Here is a 22874-nt window from a genome sequence, read left to right on the forward strand (position 1 = left end):
TGATTGACACTTTAACTTTTATATATAATCATGGATCGACATATACTCATAGATATTTATTCCTTTTTCATATCTCTTACATGCATAATGATAAAGAGAAAATCACAAACCAACTCAAAACAGTGTACAACTGTTCGAATTCTGTTTTCTCCCGAATACAAACAATCAGTGTTTCTATTTTTGTTTTCTAACACCCACATGTTATATGATATATTATATTATACTACTATTCTTATTATATTATATATATTACAATCATGCAACTAGTATATCAATTGTGTTTCTTGTTTGATCGACCAAAATCAAGACATCATATCATCACTTTAAATCCACCACCTTTTTCTTCTTTAAGTTTACTTGAAGCAAACCCATCACACTTGCTTCTTGTTTATTTGGCCAACCAATAACCCACAATTCCTTCTTGTGGTGCTCAACACCATGGTTCAACAACCATCACCAACTAACCACCCTACTTCTATTCGTCTCCTGTTCTTGTTCGAAGACCCAGACAAACACCCACAAAACTGCTCATGATGGTTGCTGATGATTGCCTACTGTTTCACTATTCATGTTCGATCGTTGTCATCATCAAACCACCACCTTCATCAACCATCACCACCACACTCGTACATGATCACAACCTGCAACCACATCGACTGTTACTGTTGCTGCATATTCTTGTTTACCTGTTATCTGAAAATCACCAAACAAACACCTTCCTTGTGACTTGTTCGAACCTAGCTATTACTGCTATACACCGTCCATTTCTATTATTATGTTCAAGCAAAACTGAACCCATCACATACACACCATCAACTTTGAACGAAAACCATTTGTCTTCTCCGATTATCAACACCATCTTATTCGGTTTATTTTTCTGGGTTTCAGTTTCTGATGATACGATAATGATGATGATGTAAGGAAGATGAAGATACGATAATGATGATGATATAAGGAGGTGATGATACGAGTAATAATGATAAAGATGAATCAAAGCTCCTGCCTTGTTTGATGTTGCTGCTATCGGTTTAATTTCAAACCCAATATCTCGAACCCTCATGGCTACTAACATGTTTTCTATTCAGTTTCGAACCCACAACTAAAACCATCGTATTGTTACTTGTTAGCTACTATTTCCTGCTTCTATTTTCTGTCCACTGCTCGTTGGATACTTGTTCCTGTTTCTTTTAAACAAATAATGATGGAAGCATGATGATAATGGCGATACAAGATGATGATGATGATGAGAAAAAGGATGGTAACGAAGTGATAAGATGATGAGGTGACGATATGAGTATGGTCTTATGATTATACTTTTATGCGTATGAATAAAGAAAATGGTTAGATGAAACTGGGACAAAAATTATTACGCGTGCACTCCTTTTATTTTTACAATCTGACTCCATTTATTTTGGGCTGTACAATTTAAAATTTCAAATTGGGCTCATGAACGTGTTGGGCCGGAATTCTTTTTGTGGATGAGCCAACGAGTTAAAACAAAATAAGCTGTGTGTTATTTCGGAAAAATAAACTAGCTCAGATGGTTAAGGGTGTGTTGGCTTGAATGAGAGGTCGCGGGTTCAAGCTTGGGCTTGGCCATTTTACTTTCTTTTTGGAAGCTTTTTCCTTTTAAGGTAGTTTTATTATTATTATTATTATTATTATTATTATTATTATTATTATTATTATTATTATTATTATTATTATTATTATTATTATTATTATTATTATTATTATTATTATTTTTATTATTATTATTATTATTATTATTATTATTATTATTATCATTACTATTATTATTAATTTTATCTTTTTATAAGTATAATTATTATTTTTATTATTATTATTATTATTATTATTATTATTATTATTATTATTATTATTATTAACATCATTATTATTATTTTTATCATTATTATTATTACTACCATTATTATTATTATTATTATTATTATCAATATTACTATTAATATTATCATAATTGCTACAACAAATATTATTTAGAAAAGAACATATTACCTAGTATTATATTTTAAAATATTAAATAATACTAATTATATAATATTATGTGTAGTGACCCGAACTTTTCCATGTTTATATATATTAATTGAGATTGATATTTACATGATTAAATGTTTCCAACATGTTAAGCAATCAAACTTGTTAAGACTTGATTAATTGAAATATGTTTCATATAGACAATTGACCACCCAAGTTGACCGGTGATTCACGAACGTTAAAACTTGTAAAAACTATATGATGACATATATATGGATATATATATAGTTAACATGATACTATAATAAGTAAACATATCATTAAGTATATTAACAATGAACTACATATGTAAAAACAAGACTACTAACTTAATGATTTTTAAACGAGACATATATGTAACGATTATCGTTGTAAAGACATTTAATGTATATATATTATATTAAGAGATATTCATACATGATAATATCATGATAATATAATAATTTAAAATCTCATTTGATATTATAAACATTGGGTTAACAACATTTAACAAGATCGTTAACCTAAAGGTTTCAAAACAACACTTACATGTAACGACTAACGATGACTTAACGACTCAGTTAAAATGTATATACATGTAGTGTTTTAATATGTATTTATACACTTTTGAAAGACTTCAATACACTTATCAAAATACTTCTACTTAACAAAAATGCTTACAATTTCATCCTCGTTCAGTTTCATCAACAATTATACTCGTATGCACCCGTATTCGTACTCGTACAATACACAGCTTTTAGATGTATGTACTATTGGTATATACACTCCAATGATAAGCTCTTAGCAGCCCATGTGAGTCACCTAACACATGTGGGAACCATCATTTGGCAACTAGCATGAAATATCTCATAAAATTACAAAAATATGAGTAATCATTCATGACTTATTTACATGAAAACAAAATTACATATCCTTTATATCTAATCCATACACCAACGACCAAAAACACCTACAAACACTTTAATTCTTCAATTTTCTTCATCTAATTGATCTCTCTCAAGTTCTATCTTCAAGTTCTAAGTGTTCTTCATATATTCTACAAGTTCTAGTTACATAAAATCAAGAATACTTTCAAGTTTGCTAGCTCACTTCCAATCTTGTAAGGTGATCATCCAACCTCAAGAAATCTTTGTTTCTTACAGGAGGTTATCATTCTAATACAAGGTAATAATCATATTCAAACTTTGGTTCAATTTCTATAACTATAACAATCTTATTTCAAGTGATGATCTTACTTGAACTTGTTTTCGTGTCATGATTCTGCTTCAAGAACTTTGAGCCATCCAAGGATCCGTTGAAGCTAGATCCATTTTTCTCTTTTCAAGTAGGTTTATCCAAGGAACTTAAGGTAGTAATGATGTTCATAACATCATTCGATTCATACATATAAAGCTATCTTATTCGAAGGTTTAAACTTGTAATCACTAGAACATAGTTTAGTTAATTCTAAACTTGTTCGCAAACAAAAGTTAATCCTTCTAACTTGACTTTTAAAATCAACTAAACACATGTTATATATCTATATGATATGCTAACTTAATGATTTAAAACCTGGAAACACGAAAAACACCGTAAAACCGGATTTACGCCGTCGTAGTAACACCGCGGGCTGTTTTGGGTTAGTTAATTAAAAACTATGATAAACTTTGATTTAAAAGTTGTTATTCTGAGAAAATGATTTTTATTATGAACATGAAACTATATCCAAAAATTATGGTTAAACTCAAAGTGGAAGTATGTTTTCTAAAATGGTCATCTAGACGTCGTTCTTTCGACTGAAATGACTACCTTTACAAAAACGACTTGTAACTTATTTTTCTAACTATAAACCTATACTTTTTCTGTTTAGATTCATAAAATAGAGTTCAATATGAAACCATAGCAATTTGATTCACTTAAAACGGATTTAAAATGAAGAAGTTATGGGTAAAACAAGATTGGATAATTTTTCTCATTTTAGCTACGTGAAAATTGGTAACAAATCTATTCCAACCATAACTTAATCAACTTGTATTGTATATTATGTAATCTTGAGATACCATAGACACGTATACAATGTTTCGACCTATCATGTCGACACATCTATATATATTTCGGAACAACCATAGACACTCTATATGTGAATGTTGGAGTTAGCTATACAGGGTTGAGGTTGATTCCAAAATATATATAGTTTGAGTTGTGATCAATACTGAGATACGTATACAATGGGTCGTGGATTGATTCAAGATAATATTTATCGATTTATTTCTGTACATCTAACTGTGGACAACTAGTTGTAGGTTACTAACGAGGACAGCTGACTTAATAAACTTAAAACATCAAAATATATTAAAAGTGTTGTAAATATATTTTGAACATACTTTGATATATATGTATATATTGTTATAGGTTCGTGAATCAACCAGTGGCCAAGTCTTACTTCCGACGAAGTAAAAATCTGTGAAAGTGAGTTATAGTCCCACTTTTAAAATCTAATATTTTTGGGATGAGAATACATGCAGGTTTTATAAATGATTTACAAAATAGACACAAGTACGTGAAACTACATTCTATGGTTGAATTATCGAAATCGAATATGCCCCTTTTTATTAAGTCTGGTAATCTAAGAATTAGGGAACAGACACCCTAATTGACGCGAATCCTAAAGATAGATCTATTGGGCCTAACAAACCCCATCCAAAGTACCGGATGCTTTAGTACTTCGAAATTTATATCATATCCGAAGGGTGTCCCGGAATGATGGGGATATTCTTATATATGCATCTTGTTAATGTCGGTTACCAGGTGTTCACCATATGAATGATTTTTATCTCTATGTATGGGATGTGTATTGAAATATGAAATCTTGTGGTCTATTATTATGATTTGATATATATAGGTTAAACCTATAACTCACCAACATTTTTGTTGACGTTTTAAGCATGTTTATTCTCAGGTGATTATTAAGAGCTTCCGCTGTCGCATACTTAAATAAGGACGAGATTTGGAGTCCATGCTTGTATGATATTGTGTAAAAACTGCATTCAAGAAACTTATTTTGTTGTAACATATTTGTATTGTAAACCATTATGTAATGGTCGTGTGTAAACAGGATATTTTTGATTATCATTATTTGATAATCTACGTAAAGCTTTTTAAAACCTTTATTTATGAAATAAAGGTTATGGTTTGTTTTAAAAATGAATGCAGTCTTTGAAAAACGTCTCATATAGAGGTCAAAACCTCGCAACGAAATCAATTAATATGGAACGTTTTTAATCAATAAGAACGGGACATTTCAGTTGGTATCCGAGCGTTGGTCTTAGAGAACTAGAATTTTGCATTAGTGTGTCTTATCGAGTTTGTTAGGATGCATTAGTGAGTCTGGACTTCGATCGTGTTTACTTGAAAAATGATTGCTTAACAAATTTTGTTGGAAACTATATATTTTTAACATGTGAATATTATGTGATATATTAATCTCTTAACGCGTTTGATATTATGTGATAGATGTCTACCTCTAGAACAAGTCCCATTGACTCACCTAATAATAATGAAGAGTCAAATGTAAATTGGAATGATTCGTGGACTGATTCACAAGTTCCCGAAGAGGAACTGGAAGAAGAGTCGGAACCGAAAGAAGAATCGGAACCGGATGAAGAAATAGAACCGGTGGGGGAAATAATAAAACGGTTAAGTAAAAGAAAATCCTCAACCAACCGACCAAGGTTAATTATGGTCAATGGTGTTTCCGCCAAGGAAGCAAAATATTGGGAGGATTACCAATTCTCCGATGAATCGGATTCCGACGAGAATTCCGATGATGTTATAGAAATTACCCCAACTGAATTTAAAAAGGCAAAAGAAAATAATAAGGGAAAGGGCATAAAAATAGAGAAATCTAATTCCAACCCCTATGAACTTTATATGTATCGTCAACCCCCGAAGTCCTTAAGTTGTAACAATGACCCGGGAACCTCTAAACCACCAGGTTTTTCTAAACCAATGTGGAAAACGACGGCTCGTATTAGGGGAACATCATATATCCCTAGAAACTTGGCAAAACGAACCAAAACCGAAGAAGAAGAAACAATCGAGTCGGAATAAGATAGTTGTATTCGTGTGGTGTAATATATGTAATATAGTGTGCTTATGCTTTATGATATATGTAAAAATTGCTTGTATTAATAAGTATTTTTTTTTATGAATTTAACTCTTGTCTATTTTACAGTATAAAAACACAAAATGGATAGACAACCTAATATTTTAAGAGACCTACCCGGAGACATGATTGATGAAATCTTGTCTAGAGTCGGTCAGAATTCTTCGGCATAACTATTTAAGGCGAGATCAGTTTGTAGGACATTCGAAGAACGTTCCAAGAATGCTTTGGTTTATAAAAGGCTTTCGTTCGAAAGATGGGGGATATCACATTGGGAAATCCATAAGTTACGATGTGTTTACTTTGACGCATATATTGTGGGGAACCCAAATGCTATTTTACGCAATGGGTTAAGAAATTATTTTGACTAAATATATCCGAATATTGGACTTCGTGATTTAGAAAAAGCAGCTAACATGCAACATAAAGAAGCATGTTATGCTTACGGATTAGTAATGTTCGCTTCTCACCAAAGTGAGAACAAGAACATCGGGCTACAACTATTAAACAAAACGTTTCCACAAGTAACGGAGTCGGTAATTGGGGTAAGAAATGAGGTTTTTAGATTGTTACGGGACTGTTGGACATTACGTAACCCTCATCCCTTTGACGACGTTACAACACGCTGTCTTATCAACGGCCGTAACGGTTATGTTCCACAAGACCAAGGATGGGAAGTAATCCTAGTAAAACCAGAATGCATGACTTGTTTCTGGACGTATGAATTACGTGTCTTTATTTCCTTTGCTGAACGACTTGTGTACTAGCTAGAATTATCTTCACAACCATCTTGTATCAAATTTATTGTGTGCTATATTTCATGCTATATGTAAAATAAGCGGTATTGTAAGTTTGTAAAATATTGTGTAAAAGTTTGAACGCGAAATATTATTATAATCAGTTTTTCATATAGAATTGTAGTAGTTGAATTGTATATTAGCTACTAAGTATGAACTTAACGGGTAGGTACTACCCGAATTTAAACTTATAAAACGCTAATATGAAGAAAAAGCTTTTATAAATGAGTTCATATTATGCTATGAAATACTATTAACTACTCTTAATATTCTGTATGATTAACTTGTTTCATTTGACTATTTTGAAGGAAATGGCACCGACTACTCGACACACCGTGAATATGAATGAAGAGGAATTCCGTACTTTTCTAGCTTCAAACATAGCCGCAGTACAGGCTGCGCTACATACCAACAATAACCTTGGATCTAGCAGTACAGGAAATTGTGTAGGATGCACCTACAAAGAATTCACTGCCTGCAAACCTTTGGAATTTGATGGAACTGAAGGACCGATCGGATTGAAACGGTGGACCGAGAAGGTCGAATCGGTGTTTGCCATAAGTAAGTGTACTGAAGAGGACAAAGTGAAGTACGCTACGCACACCTTCACAGGTTCTGCGTTAACATGGTGGAATACCTATCTAGAGCAAGTGGGACAAGACGATGCGTACGCACTACCGTGGTCAGCATTCAAGCACTTGATGAACGAGAAGTACCGTCCCAGAACCGAGGTCAATAAGCTCAAGATATAACTTAGAGGGTTACGAACCCAAGGATTTGATATTACCACGTACGAAAGACGATTCACAGAATTGTGCCTATTGTGTCCGGGAGCATTCGAAGATGAGGAAGAGAAGATCGACGCGTTTGTGAAAGGATTACCGGAAAGAATCCAAGAAGATATAAATTCACACGAGCCCGCCTCCATACAACAGGCATGTAGAATGGCTCACAAACTAGTGAACCAGATTGAAGAAAGAATTAAAGAACAGACTGCTGAAGAGGCCAATGTAAAGTAAGTCAAAAGAAAGTAGGAGGAAAACAGTGATAAGAATCACCAATACAACAACAACAGCAATTACAACAATAATCGCAACAATTATCCCAACAATCGCAACATCAATCGCAACTACAACAAATGGCCCAACAACAACAACAACAACAGCAACTACAACAATCATCCCAACAACAATAATAACCGTAACAATAACAACAATCAGAAGCAGCTATGCCAAAGGTGTGAAAAGTATCACTCGGGGTTCTGCACCAAATTTTGCAACAAGTGTAAAAGAAATGGCCATAGCGCGGCAAAGTGTGAGGTCTACGGACCAGGGGTTAATAGAACGAAAGGAACAAATGGTGTCGGAACGAGTAATGGCGGAGCAAGTAGTGTCGGAGCAAGTTATGCCAATGTAGTTTGTTATAAATGTGGAAAACCGGGCCACATTATTAGAAATTTCCCGAACCAGGAGAACACGAATGGACAAGGCTGCGGAAGAGTTTTCAATATTAATGCGGCAGAGGCACAGGAAGACCCAGAGCTTGTTACGGGTACGTTTCTTATTGACAATAAATCTGCTTACGTTTTATTTGATTCGGGTGCGGATAGAAGCTATATGAGTAGAGATTTTTGTGCTAAATTAAGTTGTCCATTGACGCCTTTGGATAGTAAATTTTTACTCGAATTAGCAAATGGTAAATTAATTTCAGCAGATAATATATGTCGGAATCGAGAAATTAAACTGGTTAGCGAAACATTTAAGATTGATTTGATACCAGTAGAGTTAGGGAGTTTTGATGTGATAATCGGTATGGACTGGTTGAAAGAAGTGAAAGCAGAGATCGTTTGTTACAAAAATGCAATTCGCATTATACGAGAAAAAGGAAAACCCTTAATGGTGTACGGAGAAAAGGGCAACACGAAGCTACATCTTATTAGTAATTTGAAGGCACAAAAACTAATAAGAAAAGGTTGCTATGCTGTTCTAGCACACGTCGAGAAAGTACAAACTGAAGAAAAGAGCATCAATGATGTTCCCATTGTAAAAGAATTTCCCGATGTATTTCCGAAAGAATTACCGGGATTACCCCCACATCGATCCGTTGAATTTCAAATAGATCTTGTACCAGGAGCTGCACCAATAGCTCGTGCTCCTTACAAAATCGCACCCAGCGAGATGAAAGAACTATAAAGCCAATTACAAGAACTTTTAGAGCGTGGTTTCATTCGACCAAGCACATCACCGTGGGGAGCTCCTGTTTTGTTTGTCAAGAAGAAAGATGGTACATTCAGGTTGTGTATCGACTACCGAGAGTTGAACAAACTTACCATCAAGAACCGCTACCCACTACCAAGAATCGATGGCTTATTTGATCAACTACAAGGCTCGTCTATTTATTCAAAGATTGACTTACGTTCTGGGTATCATCAAATGCGGGTGAAAGAAGATGATATTCCAAAGACTGCTTTCAGAACACGTTACGGTCATTAGGAGTTTATGGTCATGCCGTTTGGTTTAACTAATGCACCAGCTGTGTTCATGGACCTTATGAACCGAGTGTGTGGACCATACCTTGACAAGTTTGTCATTGTTTTCATTGATGACATACTTATTTACTCAAAGAATGACCAAGAACACGGTGAACATTTGAGAAAGGTGTTAGAAGTATTGAGGAAGGAAGAATTGTACGCTAAGTTTTCAAAGTGTGCATTTTGGTTGGAAGAAGTTCAATTCCTCGGTCACATAGTGAACAAAGAAGGTATTAAGGTGGATCCGGCAAAGATAGAAACTATTGAAAAGTGGGAAACCCCGAAAACTCCGAAACACATACGCCAGTTTTTAGGACTAGCTGGTTACTACAGAAGGTTCATCCAAGACTTTTCCAGAATAGCAAAACCCTTGACTGCATTAACGCATAAAGGGAAGAAATTTGAATGGAATGATGAACAAGAGAAAGCGTTTCAGTTATTGAAGAAAAAGCTAACTACGGCACCTATATTGTCATTGCCTGAAGGGAATGATGATTTTGTGATTTATTGTGACGCATCAAAGCAAGGTCTCGGTTGTGTATTAATGCAACGAACAAAGGTGATTGCTTATGCGTCTAGATAATTGAAGATTCACGAACAAAATTATACGACGCATGATTTGAAATTAGGCGCGGTTGTTTTTGCATTAAAGACTTGGAGGCACTACTTATATGGGGTCAAAAGTATTATATATACCGACCACAAAAGTCTTCAACACATATTTAATCAGAAACAACTGAATATGAGGCAGCATAGGTGGATTGAATTATTGAATGATTACGACTTTGAGATTCGTTACCACCCAGGGAAGGCAAATGTGGTAGCGGATGCCTTGAGCAGGAAGGACAGATAACCCATTCGAGTAAAATCTATGAATATAATGATTCATAATAACCTTACTACTCAAATAAAGGAGGCGCAACAAGGAGTTTTAAAAAAGGGAAATTTAAAGGATGAAATACCCAAAGGATCAGAGAAGCATCTTAATATTCGGGAAGACGGAACCCGGTATAGGGCTGAAAGGATTTGGGTACCAAAATTTGGAGATATGAGAGAAATGGTACTTAGAGAAGCTCATAAAACCAGATACTCAATACATCCTGGAACGGGGAAGATGTACAAGGATCTCAAGAAACATTTTTGGTGGCCGGGTATGAAAGCCGATGTTGCTAAATACGTAGGAGAATGTTTGACGTGTTCTAACTTCAAAGCTGAGCATCAGAAACCATCAGGTCTACTTCAACAACCCGAAATCCCGGAATGGAAATGGGAAAACATTACCATGGATTTCATCACTAAATTGCCAAGGACTGCAAGTTGTTTTGATACTATTTGGGTAATAGTTGATCGTCTCATCAAATCAGCACACTTCCTGCCAATAAGAGAAGATGACAAGATGGAGAAGTTAGCACGACTGTATTTGAAGGAAGTCGTCTCCAGACATGGAATACCAATCTCTATTATCTCTGATAGGGATGGCAGATTTATTTCAAGATTCTGGCAGACATTACAGCAAGCATTAGGAACTCGTCTAGACATGAGTACTGCCTATCATCCACAAACTGATGGGCAGAGCGAAAGGACGATACAAATGCTTGAAGACATGCTACGAGCATGTGTTATTGATTTCAGAAACAGTTGGGATCGACATCTACCGTTAGCAGAATTTTCCTACAACAACAGCTACCATTCAAGCATTGAGATGGCGCCGTTTGAAGCACTTTATGGTAGAAAGTGCAGGTCTCCGATTTGTTGGAGTGAAGTGGGGGATAGACAGATTACGGGTCCGGAGATTATACAAGAAACTACCGAGAAGATCATCCAAATTCAACAACGGTTGAAAACCGCCCAAAGTCGACAAAAGAGCTACGTTGACATTAAAAGAAAAGATATAGAATTTGAAATTGGAGAGATGGTCATGCTTAAAGTTGCACCTTGGAAAGGCGTTGTTCGATTTGGTAAACAAGGGAAATTAAATCCAAGGTATATTGGACCATTCAAGATTATTGATCGTGTCGGACCAGTAGCTTACCGACTTGAATTACCTCAACAACTCGCGACTGTACATAACACTTTCCACGTCTCGAATTTGAAGAAATGTTTTGCTAAATAAGATCTCACTATTCCGTTAGATGAAATCCAAATCAACGAAAAACTTCAATTCATCGAAGAACCCGTCGAAATAATGGATCGTGAGGTTAAAAGACTTAAGCAAAACAAGATACCAATTGTTAAGGTTCGATGGAATGCTCGTAGAGGACCCGAGTTCACCTGGGAGCGTGAAGATCAGATGAAGAAGAAATACCCGCATCTATTTCCAGAAGATTCGTCAACACCTTCAACAGCTTAAAATTTCGGGACGAAATTTATTTAACGGGTAGGTACTGTAGTGACCCAAACTTTTCCATGTTTATATATATTAATTGAGATTGATATTTACATGATTAAATGTTTCCAACATGTTAAGCAATCAAACTTGTTAAGACTTGATTAATTGAAATATGTTTCATATAGACAATTGACCACCCAAGTTGACCGGTGATTCACGAACGTTAAAACTTGTAAAAACTATATGATGACATATATATGGATATATTTATAGTTAACATGATACTATGATAAGTAAACATATCATTAAGTATATTAACAATGAACTACATATGTAAAAACAAGACTACTAACTTAATGATTTTTAAACGAGACATATATGTAACGATTATCGTTGTAAAGACATTTAATGTATATATATATCATATTAAGAGATATTCATACATGATAATATAATAATTTAAAATCTCATTTGATATTATAAACATTGGGTTAACAACATTTAACAAGATCGTTAACCTAAAGGTTTCAAAACAACACTTACATGTAACGACTAACGATGACTTAACGACTCAGTTAAAATGTATATACATGTAGTGTTTTAATATGTATTTATACACTTTTGAAAGACTTCAATACACTTATCAAAATACTTCTACTTAATAAAAATGCTTACAATTTCATCCTCGTTCAGTTTCATCAACAATTATACTCGTATGCACCCGTATTCGTACTCGTACAATACACAGCTTTTAGATGTATGTAATATTAGTATATACACTTCAATGATCAGCTCTTAGCAGCCCATGTGAGTCACATAACACATGTGGGAACCATCATTTGGCAGCTAGCATGAAATATCTCATAAAATTACAAAAATATGAGTAATCATTCATGACTTATTTACATGAAAACAAAATTACATATCCTTTATATCTAATCCATACACCAACGACCAAAAACACCTAAAAACACTTTAATTCTTCAATTTTCTTCATCTAATTGATCTCTCTCAAGTTCTATCTTCAAGTTCTAAGTGTTCTTCATATATTCTACAAGTTCTAGTTACATAAAATCAAGAATACTTTCAAGTTTGCTAGCTCACTTCCAATCTTGTAAGGTGATCATCCAACCTCAAGAAATCTTTGTTTCTTACAGTAGGTTATCATTCTAATACAAGGTAATAATCATATTCAAACTTTGGTTCAATTTCTATAACTATAACAATCTTATTTCAAGTGATGATCTTACTTGAACTTGTTTTCGTGTCATGATTCTGCTTCAAGAACTTTGAGCCATCCAAGGATCCATTGAAGCTAGATCCATTTTTCTCTTTTCCAGTAGGTTTATCCAAGGAACTTAAGGTAGTAATGATGTTCATAACATCATTCGATTCATACATATAAAGCTATCTTATTCGAAGGTTTAAACTTGTAATCACTAGAACATAGTTTAGTTAATTCTAAACTTGTTCGCAAACAAAAGTTAATCCTTCTAACTTGACTTTTAAAATCAACTAAACACATGTTCTATATCTATATGATATGCTAACTTAATGATTTAAAACCTGGAAACACGAAAAACACCGTAAAACCGGATTTACGCCGTCGTAGTAACACCGCGGGCTGTTTTGGGTTAGTTAATTAAAAACTATGATAAACTTTGATATAAAAGTTGTTATTCTGGGAAAATGATTTTTATTATGAACATGAAACTATATCCAAAAATTATGGTTAAACTCAAAGTGGAAGTATGTTTTCTAAAATGGTCATCTAGACGTCGTTCTTTCGACTGAAATGACTACCTTTACAAAAACGACTTGTAACTTATTTTTCCGACTATAAACCTATACTTTTTCTATTTATATTCATAAAATAGAGTTCAATATGAAACCATAGCAATTTGATTCACTCAAAACGGATTTAAAATGAAGAAGTTATGGGTAAAACAAGATTGGATAATTTTTCTCATTTTAGCTACGTGAAAATTGGTAACAAATCTATTCCAACCATAACTTAATCAACTTGTATTGTATATTATGTAATCTTGAGATACTATAGACACGTATACAATGTTTCGACCTATCATGTCGACAAATCTATATATATTTCGGAACAACCATAGACACTCTATATGTGAATGTTGGAGTTAGCTATACAGGGTTGAGGTTGATTCCAAAATATATATAGTTTGAGTTGTGATCAATACTGAGATACGTATACACTGGGTCGTGGATTGATTCAAGATAATATTTATCGATTTATTTCTGTACATCTAACTGTGGACAACTAGCTGTAGGTTACTAACGAGGACAGCTGACTTAATAAACTTAAAACATCAAAATATATTAAAAGTGTTGTAAATATATTTTGAACATACTTTGATATATATGTATATATTGTTATAGGTTCGTGAATCAACCAGTGGCCAAGTCTTACTTCCCGACGAAGTAAAAATCTGTGAAAGTGAGTTATAGTCCCACTTTTAAAATCTAATATTTTTGGGATGAGAATACATGCAGGTTTTATAAATGATTTACAAAATAGACACAAGTACGTGAAACTACATTCTATGGTTGAATTATCGAAATCGAATATGCCCCTTTTTATTAAGTCTGGTAATCTAAGAATTAGGGAACAAACACCCTAATTGACGCGAATCCTAAAGATAGATCTATCGGGCCCAACAAGCCCCATCCAAAGTACCGGATGCTTTAGTACTTCGAAATTTATATCATGTCCGAAGGAGGATCCCGGAATGATGGGGATATTCATATATGCATCTTGTTAATGTCGGTTACCAGGTGTTCACCATATGAATGATTTTTATCTCTATGTATGGATGTGTATTGAAATATGAAATCTTGTGGTCTATTGTTATGATTTGATATATATAGGTTAAACCTATAACTCACCAACATTTTTGTTGACGTTTTAAGCATGTTTATTCTCAGGTGATTATTAAGAGCTTCCGCTGTCGCATACTTAAATAAGGACGAGATTTGGAGTCCATACTTGTATGATATTGTGTAAAAACTGCATTCAAGAAACTTATTTTGTTGTAACATATTTGTATTGTAAACCATTATGTAATGGTCGTGTGTAAACAGGATATTTTAGATTATCATTATTTGATAATCTACGTAAAGCTTTTTAAAACCTTTATCTATGAAATAAAGGTTATGGTTTGTTTTAAAAATGAATGCAGTCTTTGAAAAACGTCTCATATAGAGGTCAAAACCTCGCAACGAAATCAATTAATATGGAACGTTTTTAATCAATAAGAACGGGACATTTCATTATGCATATAAAAATTTTTATGAGAACCTTACTATATTAATAAACTTATTATAATAACAAATGTAAGTACTTAAAATGTATGAAACAAATATATATAAACATATAAAGTATTAAAATTATATATCACTAGTAATAATATATAAATTTGTTCGATTACGTGCTTTAATATATATACTTGATATAGGTTCGTGAATCCGAGGCCAACCCTGCATTGTTCAGTATCGTCGTATGCATATTTTTACTACAAAATATCGTATTGTGAGTTTCATTTACTCCCTTTTTAAATGATTTTGCAATATATATTTTTGGGACTAAGAATATATGCGCTGCTTTTATAAATGTTTTACGAAATAGACACAAGTAATCGAAACTACATTCTATGGTTGGATTATCGAATTGAATATGCCCCTTTTTAGCTTGGTAGCCTAAGAATTAGGGAAATGGCACCTAATTGACGCGAATCCTAAAGATAGATCTATGGACCTTGACACGTCCCATTCGGGTTACGAATGCTTTAGTACTTCGATTATCATATCCGATGAGAGTCCCAGAATGAAGGGGATATTCTATGTGCATCCTGTTAGTTCGGTTATCAAGCGTTCACCATATGAATGATTTTTAATTCGCGGGTTAAGCGTATTATTTTTGTGCTCGGGTTACGTGTACAATTAAATATCTGAAAATCTTGTGGTCTATTAAAATGATGAAAATGTAGGATTATGATAAACTAATGAACTCACCAACCTTTTGGTTGACACTTTAAAGCATGTTTATTCTCAGGTATGAAAGAAATCTTCCGCTGTGCATTTACTCATTTTAAAGATATTACATGGAGTCATTCATGGCATATTTAGGACAGTACCTCGCAATGGGACCAAATGTTGATGACTTCGTCCGGATGGATTAGGACGGGTCGCTACAGTTGGTATCAGAGCGGTGGTCTTAGCGAACCAGGTCTTGCATTAGTATGTCTAACTGATAGTTGTTAGGATGCATTAGTGAGTCTGGACTTCGACCTTAGCTGCATATTATAAGTTTTGTTTATCATTCCTTGTGGAAAAATTACCTGCTTATTATTCCTAACTCTTGACACGTGTTTTTGCATTTATTGCATACACGGTGTATAGACAAATCATATCCTATCATATCTATTACCGTGGATCTTATATGGCACTTTCTGAAATTTTCTACGTAAATTACGAAATCTTTTTGCTATATATATGTATTTGAGAATACGGAGATATCATCCAATCTTCAGCCCTCAATTCATATCATGAATCGTTTCATAACAAATGTGTTGGAAACATAAGACGTCAATTAGACTCCATACATTCCAAACCATGAGAATACTACTTTGACAAGTGCACTAAAAGGAAATAAAGACCAACCATCACAGTAGCATCTTCTACGAGTATTTAACATCTCTTTAGCATCTCCTCTTTATCTTCTCTTTAGCATCTTCAGAGTGGCAACCATGGGCTATTTAACCAAACTTGGATCTGGAGACAATCGCACGATTTCGCAATCACTAACCATTGAAATACCTTTAGCTTAACTCTTGCCACTATATAAACCCAACACGTGTATGATCCATTTAGACCACCTCGTTCTTAGCCAACCAAATTGCTCAAAACGTAGCCAGGCCAATACGCCTCCATGCCTTTTCCGCCTAAATAATCAAATAATTGCAATAATCAACCGAAATTCTATAATTGACGAAGGCATCACTCAACAAATGTTCCACCACTCGAACAATGCCATCCAAATGTTATACGACCATGAACATTGTAACCACTCGAACAATGCCGTCCAAATGTTATACGACCACGAACATTGTAAGAGCATATGATCTATCTATTCCATATATCAAACACCAACCACACTTATCATCTATTTCATCTCTCAATCGATATGTTCTTTATCAAAATCATTAGGATTTTCATTTGATTGACTTCATACCAATTCAAAGGCATCATAACACCCGAGTCCCAAGTCGTACACCCACTATCATCGAGCAATCCCATTTCTGATAGTTGGCCACTTCTACACCATCAAAAGAAACCCCTTTCCACATCTCTTTTAGCTTCATAGGAGAAACATTTTCACCATCGTTTGTTAAACCGCAATAAGTTAAATTTGGAACTTACTAATCAAATCACCTACTCTACGTCCCTTATTCGTATTTTCGAGGCCTCTATTTTTTAAAGTAGCTAACTTGATTACTATAATTTATAAGGACGTTCGTTGCTATCGAACATACCTTTTAAAAACTACCAAACTCATTGAGGGTTTTTTTTTTAAAAAAAAAACAAAAAGAAATTATATTATAAAGCATTTCACAAAAAGTGAAATCTCACGGTACATCAAAGCTTGAACGATAAGCCCAAGCAACACGATAAAAACTAAAAGGTTTATGGACAAGCCCACGAACCCCCTTTACATATTCAATCTATAAGCAATACAAAAAAAAAAAAAAAAAAAAAAAAAAAAAAAGCAGCACACAAACATTAGAACTTCACACCTATGATCATACCAGAAACCATGGTTAGCTTTGGCGTTATGTTATTCTTTTAATGCGACATTTCCAACCACTTATTACGTAATCATCATGTGCAATTAAAGAGGATCCCTTCGACTCTCTGAAGCAAGTAGATCCTCAAAGTGGTTTTCAGAGGTGTCAACTTTAATACAGTAGTATTTATATATATATATATATATATATATATATATATATATATATATATATATATATATATATATATATATATATATATATATATATATATATATATATATATATTCATAGATTCACAGATTTTATAAAAATAAGGGTTAAGGCTAGTCAATGGTGATATATTTTTTTTTTATCTCGATGTAGGCCATATACTCAAAAAATACTAATGTAGGTCACATACTTTTAAAAAGTGTATCGATGTAAACAAAAGGTAATCTGTTACCGGCTAAACAGGTCAAATTTTGTTTGCATCGATACACTTTTTGAAAGTATGTGACTTATATTAGTATTTTTTTGGTTATATAGCTTAATTGGAACAAAAAAAACAAAAAAAATACTTTTTTTGAATCTCAATCTACAAAATCGATCAACGATGATTCTCTTAACAAATTGACTTCAGATTAGTGAGTCATAACATCAAACGAAGTTTTGCACATCATTAAAACTGATAATCAATAACAAATTCATAGAGTTTGATCTCGAGTTCATCCTTCACCGAAAACCGTGCCTGATTTGAGCACCGGATCAATCTATGAGGTTATAGTGAAATGTAAAAATACATATGTGATTGATATCTCTTCGTGAAACTATCTGTAAATTTACAGCTCTTAAATCGAAGAAATGAATCCGAATCTTGAAGTCAAGGTTTCGGAAAAAAGTCAAACGAACAACCTTATTTATCAGGTCAACATGTTAAGTTGGTTTAAATTAACACATTTTATTGTAGTTTATGGTCTACAATAGTATTTTTTTTAGATATATAGCCTACATCGGGAATATAAATATATATATATATATATATATATATATATATATATATATATATATATATATATATATATATATATATATATATATATATATAACCTTTGAGTAGTCTTAACCCTAAAAATAAAAGCATTTGTCAGTATTTTGTTAACTAAAAAATTCATAATATACCACTACATCTTGTGTAGTTGTGTGAGTGATCCGAGCGGGGGACTTTTATGCAGTGGCGGAACATAGGGTATTGCAAAAGGGGATATCCGCCCCACTTGGATTTAACGAGAAAAAAATTTTACACTAAAAATAATAATTTTTTACCAAAAAAATAAGGTTTTTTTAGTGTTTACCCCCGCTGGTAATGAAAAATTTATTAAATTTTTAAACTCGCCCCATCTGTAGTCAGGTTCAAGTTTTGCCACTGCTTTTATGAGTTTTGTCAAATGCAACACCCTTCAACGGGAAATTTTATATTTATTTATTTGAATTTAATTTCTCTAAATGAATATATATACAATAACTGAAATACTATATTTTGATTGGTCAATCATGAAAAATAGCTAACCTGATATTATAGGTGGCATTCGAGACTCATACTTTCAAATTTGAATCAATTGAATCAAGTTTTCGGATCAATTGGGTCTTCAAAAAAAATCAGTTCTTACAATGTAAACGAAAACTTTTTTAAAAAGTTCAATGATTTTTCCTCCAACCTATTGGTTCTATACCATAAATAAAGGAGCAAGTAAAATGGATATCAATTCTTAAAACTCAATAAATAGAGAGAGGTTTAATGAGTGTTGTGAATGAGTCGAATGTGTAAAATTTCTAGTCCTGTAAAAGAGGATACGTGTCAAGGTAACAGTTGCCGTAAATCCTGTGAAGATATTAAATCCAGATGCGTTCTTTTACCAGCTAACAAAAACTTTATTCTCCAACCAAAGGTTGCATTAAAAACAGTGGCAAAGATAAAAAAATCCAAATGGATTGATCCCAATCTTTCCAACATCTTTGATACTACTAATGAGGTTAAACATGTTGTTGGACAATATTCTTCTTTCAAAAACGGGTCAAATGGTAACCAACAGTTCGGGTCAAAAAAATTAACTTATAAAGAAGAATTGTACAATTTTGGCATTTTAATAGAAAATATGGAGGAAGCTTATACGCCACTCAAATCGTCTAAATAATGAGGCTCGCCTTATGGAATACCTGTGGCCTCGGTAACAAAGCAAGAGGTCGTATGGCGGGTTTGATGGCCAATCGTTTTCAAATCCAATTCCTTTCAAATTCTTATGGAATACCCGTGGCCTCGGTACATGAAGTAACTCAAATTGTGCTCAATGAAATTTGGAAACATTATGAATTTGACTCAACTCAAGTTGAAGCTAGTGGAAGATCGAGTGGTCTTTTATCTATTTGGAGAACAGATGTTTTTCGCTAATTATGTCTTGGAAGAGGAGACATTGGATCGCCACTGTTTTGAGATATGAAAGGATGCATACAAAGGTCTGTTGATTTAGAAATTCATCTTTGGTTTATAAAGATGCGAAAGAAAGATTGAGCTTTCTGATTAATGAAGCACAATTTCTTGTTGGAGTTAGCGTTCTTAAAAATCTCATTTGTGATACAATCCAAGTTCTCTATTAGGTGATATATTTGGCTTCAATCAAATTCAATTTCATTATGTGCCAGATCAAGAAATTATGGTAGTTAAAATGGCAAAGTTCAATGATCTTTTCCAAAGTGATGATGTGGTGTTGGGTTGGTATATGCGTGATGGGTGCAAAATGGGTGCTTTTTGTTATAAAGTTTCCATCTTGATAATGGCTCTTTCAAGTTTGAGTTTGTCTATGACTTTGATTTGAAGTGTTATGGAAGTTTTAGTTATGGTTTGGCACGATCAAACCCCTCAGCTTGGTTCAATTGCTGATGAGATTCGTATTCAAAAGCTTTAAAATACTGTCATTATTCATTAAGCATTCTTGATACAAATGACATTAATTATGGACCAAAGAGAAGGTCAAACATATGCTTATCAAAAGCTTAAGAGGAAAAAAAAATTCAAGATTTAGCCAATTAACCAAGTCAGTTCTATAATCAAAAATCCAATATCTAATTCCTACAACAATCATTATATTAAAGCTATATATATTCAAATGATCCGCAATTCAAATTTAAGCATAGAAAAACAATGAAATCGAGGAAAAAGAGAACTAATCATGAGACCAGAGGATTATAATATATGGTTTTTCAAATGCCACAAATGTCTGTCCTGGTGTATCATATGGTAAGGATTTTAATGGTTTTGTTGCTAATTCTTTAAATTCGTCGGCTTTTGATGCAAACAAAAAATCAGCACAGATTTTGTAGTCGATACAATTGATTACGTTCCATCGATCAAAAGTGATTGATTGCAGTCAATTTAGGTTTTTTTTTTTACGTTTAGTTAGAAAAATTAGGGTTTGTAAAGAAACCCCGTAAGTTATTTCGGGGATAAAAACATGGGTCAGGGTTTTTTGGCACTAACAGTCGTTGAGCGTTAAATCTCGGCGTTAAATTTAACACTGAGGTTAAAACAGGGAAAATCGTTCAGTGTTTAGTTTCAGTGTTAAATTCAATTTTATTTTTTAAATTTTAAATTTAATTATTTATTTTAATGAATATTTATGTTATTTAATATATAATAAACATTAAAAACATAAATAAATAATAACTAAAATTGTGAGATTCTTACAGCCTCTTTTTTTTTCTTCTCCCTCTCTCTCTCTCTCTCCATCTTCATCCTCCCTCTTCATCTTCAACACCAACAATGGTGAATTCAACAGCAACATCTTTAATTTGCCAACTACAAAAATCAAAACAAAAACAAAAAAAATAGTGAAAGAAAATGAAAAAAAGAAAAAGAAATAGAAACAGCATCGGGTGGGTAACGGTGAGAGGTGACGGCGGATGGCGACTGTAGATTAACGCCGGGACGGAGTGGCGGCCGGTCGACGTCCCCAGCGTTAAATGGTTTAACGGTGGTGACTTTACTCGACTTCTAGAGCTCTTATATAATAAGGAAATAGATAGATAGATAGATTAGGGTTTAGATTTGCATCATGTGAAACAGCAAATATCCTATCATGTGCCAATCAAGTGTTTAACTTAACGGGTAGATACTAACGAGCGTTTAAACTTTGGACTATTCGTGTATTATTTTTAAAAGTTGGGACCAACTGTGATCCTGTTGAAGTTTAGTCCATATCATGAAATTTTTTCTCTAAACAATACCTTGGACTACATTTAGGGTGAGTTTGATTACCTCTTTATTGAATGGTTCAATGCGAATGTTGAATCATTCAACATTTAGTGTGTTTGTTTCTGACCTCTGAATGATATAGTATGCTAAATGGTTAGACATTAAATGATGAACCATTCAGAGCTGCAATACCCTTTTAACCATTAAACACCTAAATACTATGTTATATCCTTGTTAAATTATATTATGAACACTTATTAAACAACTATATATTTTTTTTGTCAATGCAAAAAGTTACTAGTAATAAGTTAATTTTACGTCGTTCAGAACTAATCTCATTCAGAATTATTATCAAACAAATTATTGGTTATTTTCATTCATAGCCAACTTCATTCAAAACTTTTGAATCATTCAAATGATATTCAACACTAGATCATTCAATATCAAACGCAATCTTAGTTGTGTATGACTAAAAATTTGCCGTAAGAATCACCTATTTTTTTAAAGTTTAAATTATATGGATGGTCCGTGAGGTTCTACACTAACTTATACTTGTTCATCCTTATTTTCTGTAAATTATATAGTTAGCCCCTTATTTCAGTTTAGTTTTTTTTTTTTTGGTTATGTTTTGTATTTTAAAGTTCATATCTATATATATATATATATATATATATATATATATATATATATATATATATATATATATATATATATATACATATATATATATATATATATATGTATATGTATATACATTATATAAATCATGTGTCATAATGCTGACGTGTCGTGTTTTCATTGAAACTGCCAGGTGTCATTATGTTAGTCCTTCTAATTTATTAATTGATTTTTTAAAATTTGAAAAAATATTCATATTCTAAACACAATAAGTTAGTTATATATTAAATTAAATAAACAAATAATTTTTTAAATATGAAAAGTATTCATATTTTACAACATAAATGTGTTGATATAAATGAATAAACTTTAAATAAAACT

The 22874-nt window shown here is 32.9% G+C and overlaps 1 protein-coding gene across 1 annotated transcript in view; it reads left to right on the forward strand.

Annotated features, from left to right (window-relative positions):
- Nucleotides 1-1218: 1218 nt before the first annotated feature.
- Nucleotides 1219-22874, forward strand: part of LOC139843042 (cold-responsive protein kinase 1-like) — a 38633-nt gene continuing 16977 nt past the window's right edge. Inside the window, exon 1 of the mRNA XM_071833125.1 lies at nucleotides 1219-1258. Within this exon, the coding sequence (XP_071689226.1) occupies nucleotides 1219-1258 (40 nt within the window). The remainder of the gene's footprint in view (nucleotides 1259-22874) is intronic.

This window comes from Rutidosis leptorrhynchoides, chromosome 4 (assembly GCF_046630445.1).
Source record: "Rutidosis leptorrhynchoides isolate AG116_Rl617_1_P2 chromosome 4, CSIRO_AGI_Rlap_v1, whole genome shotgun sequence".
NCBI lineage: Eukaryota > Viridiplantae > Streptophyta > Magnoliopsida > Asterales > Asteraceae > Rutidosis > Rutidosis leptorrhynchoides.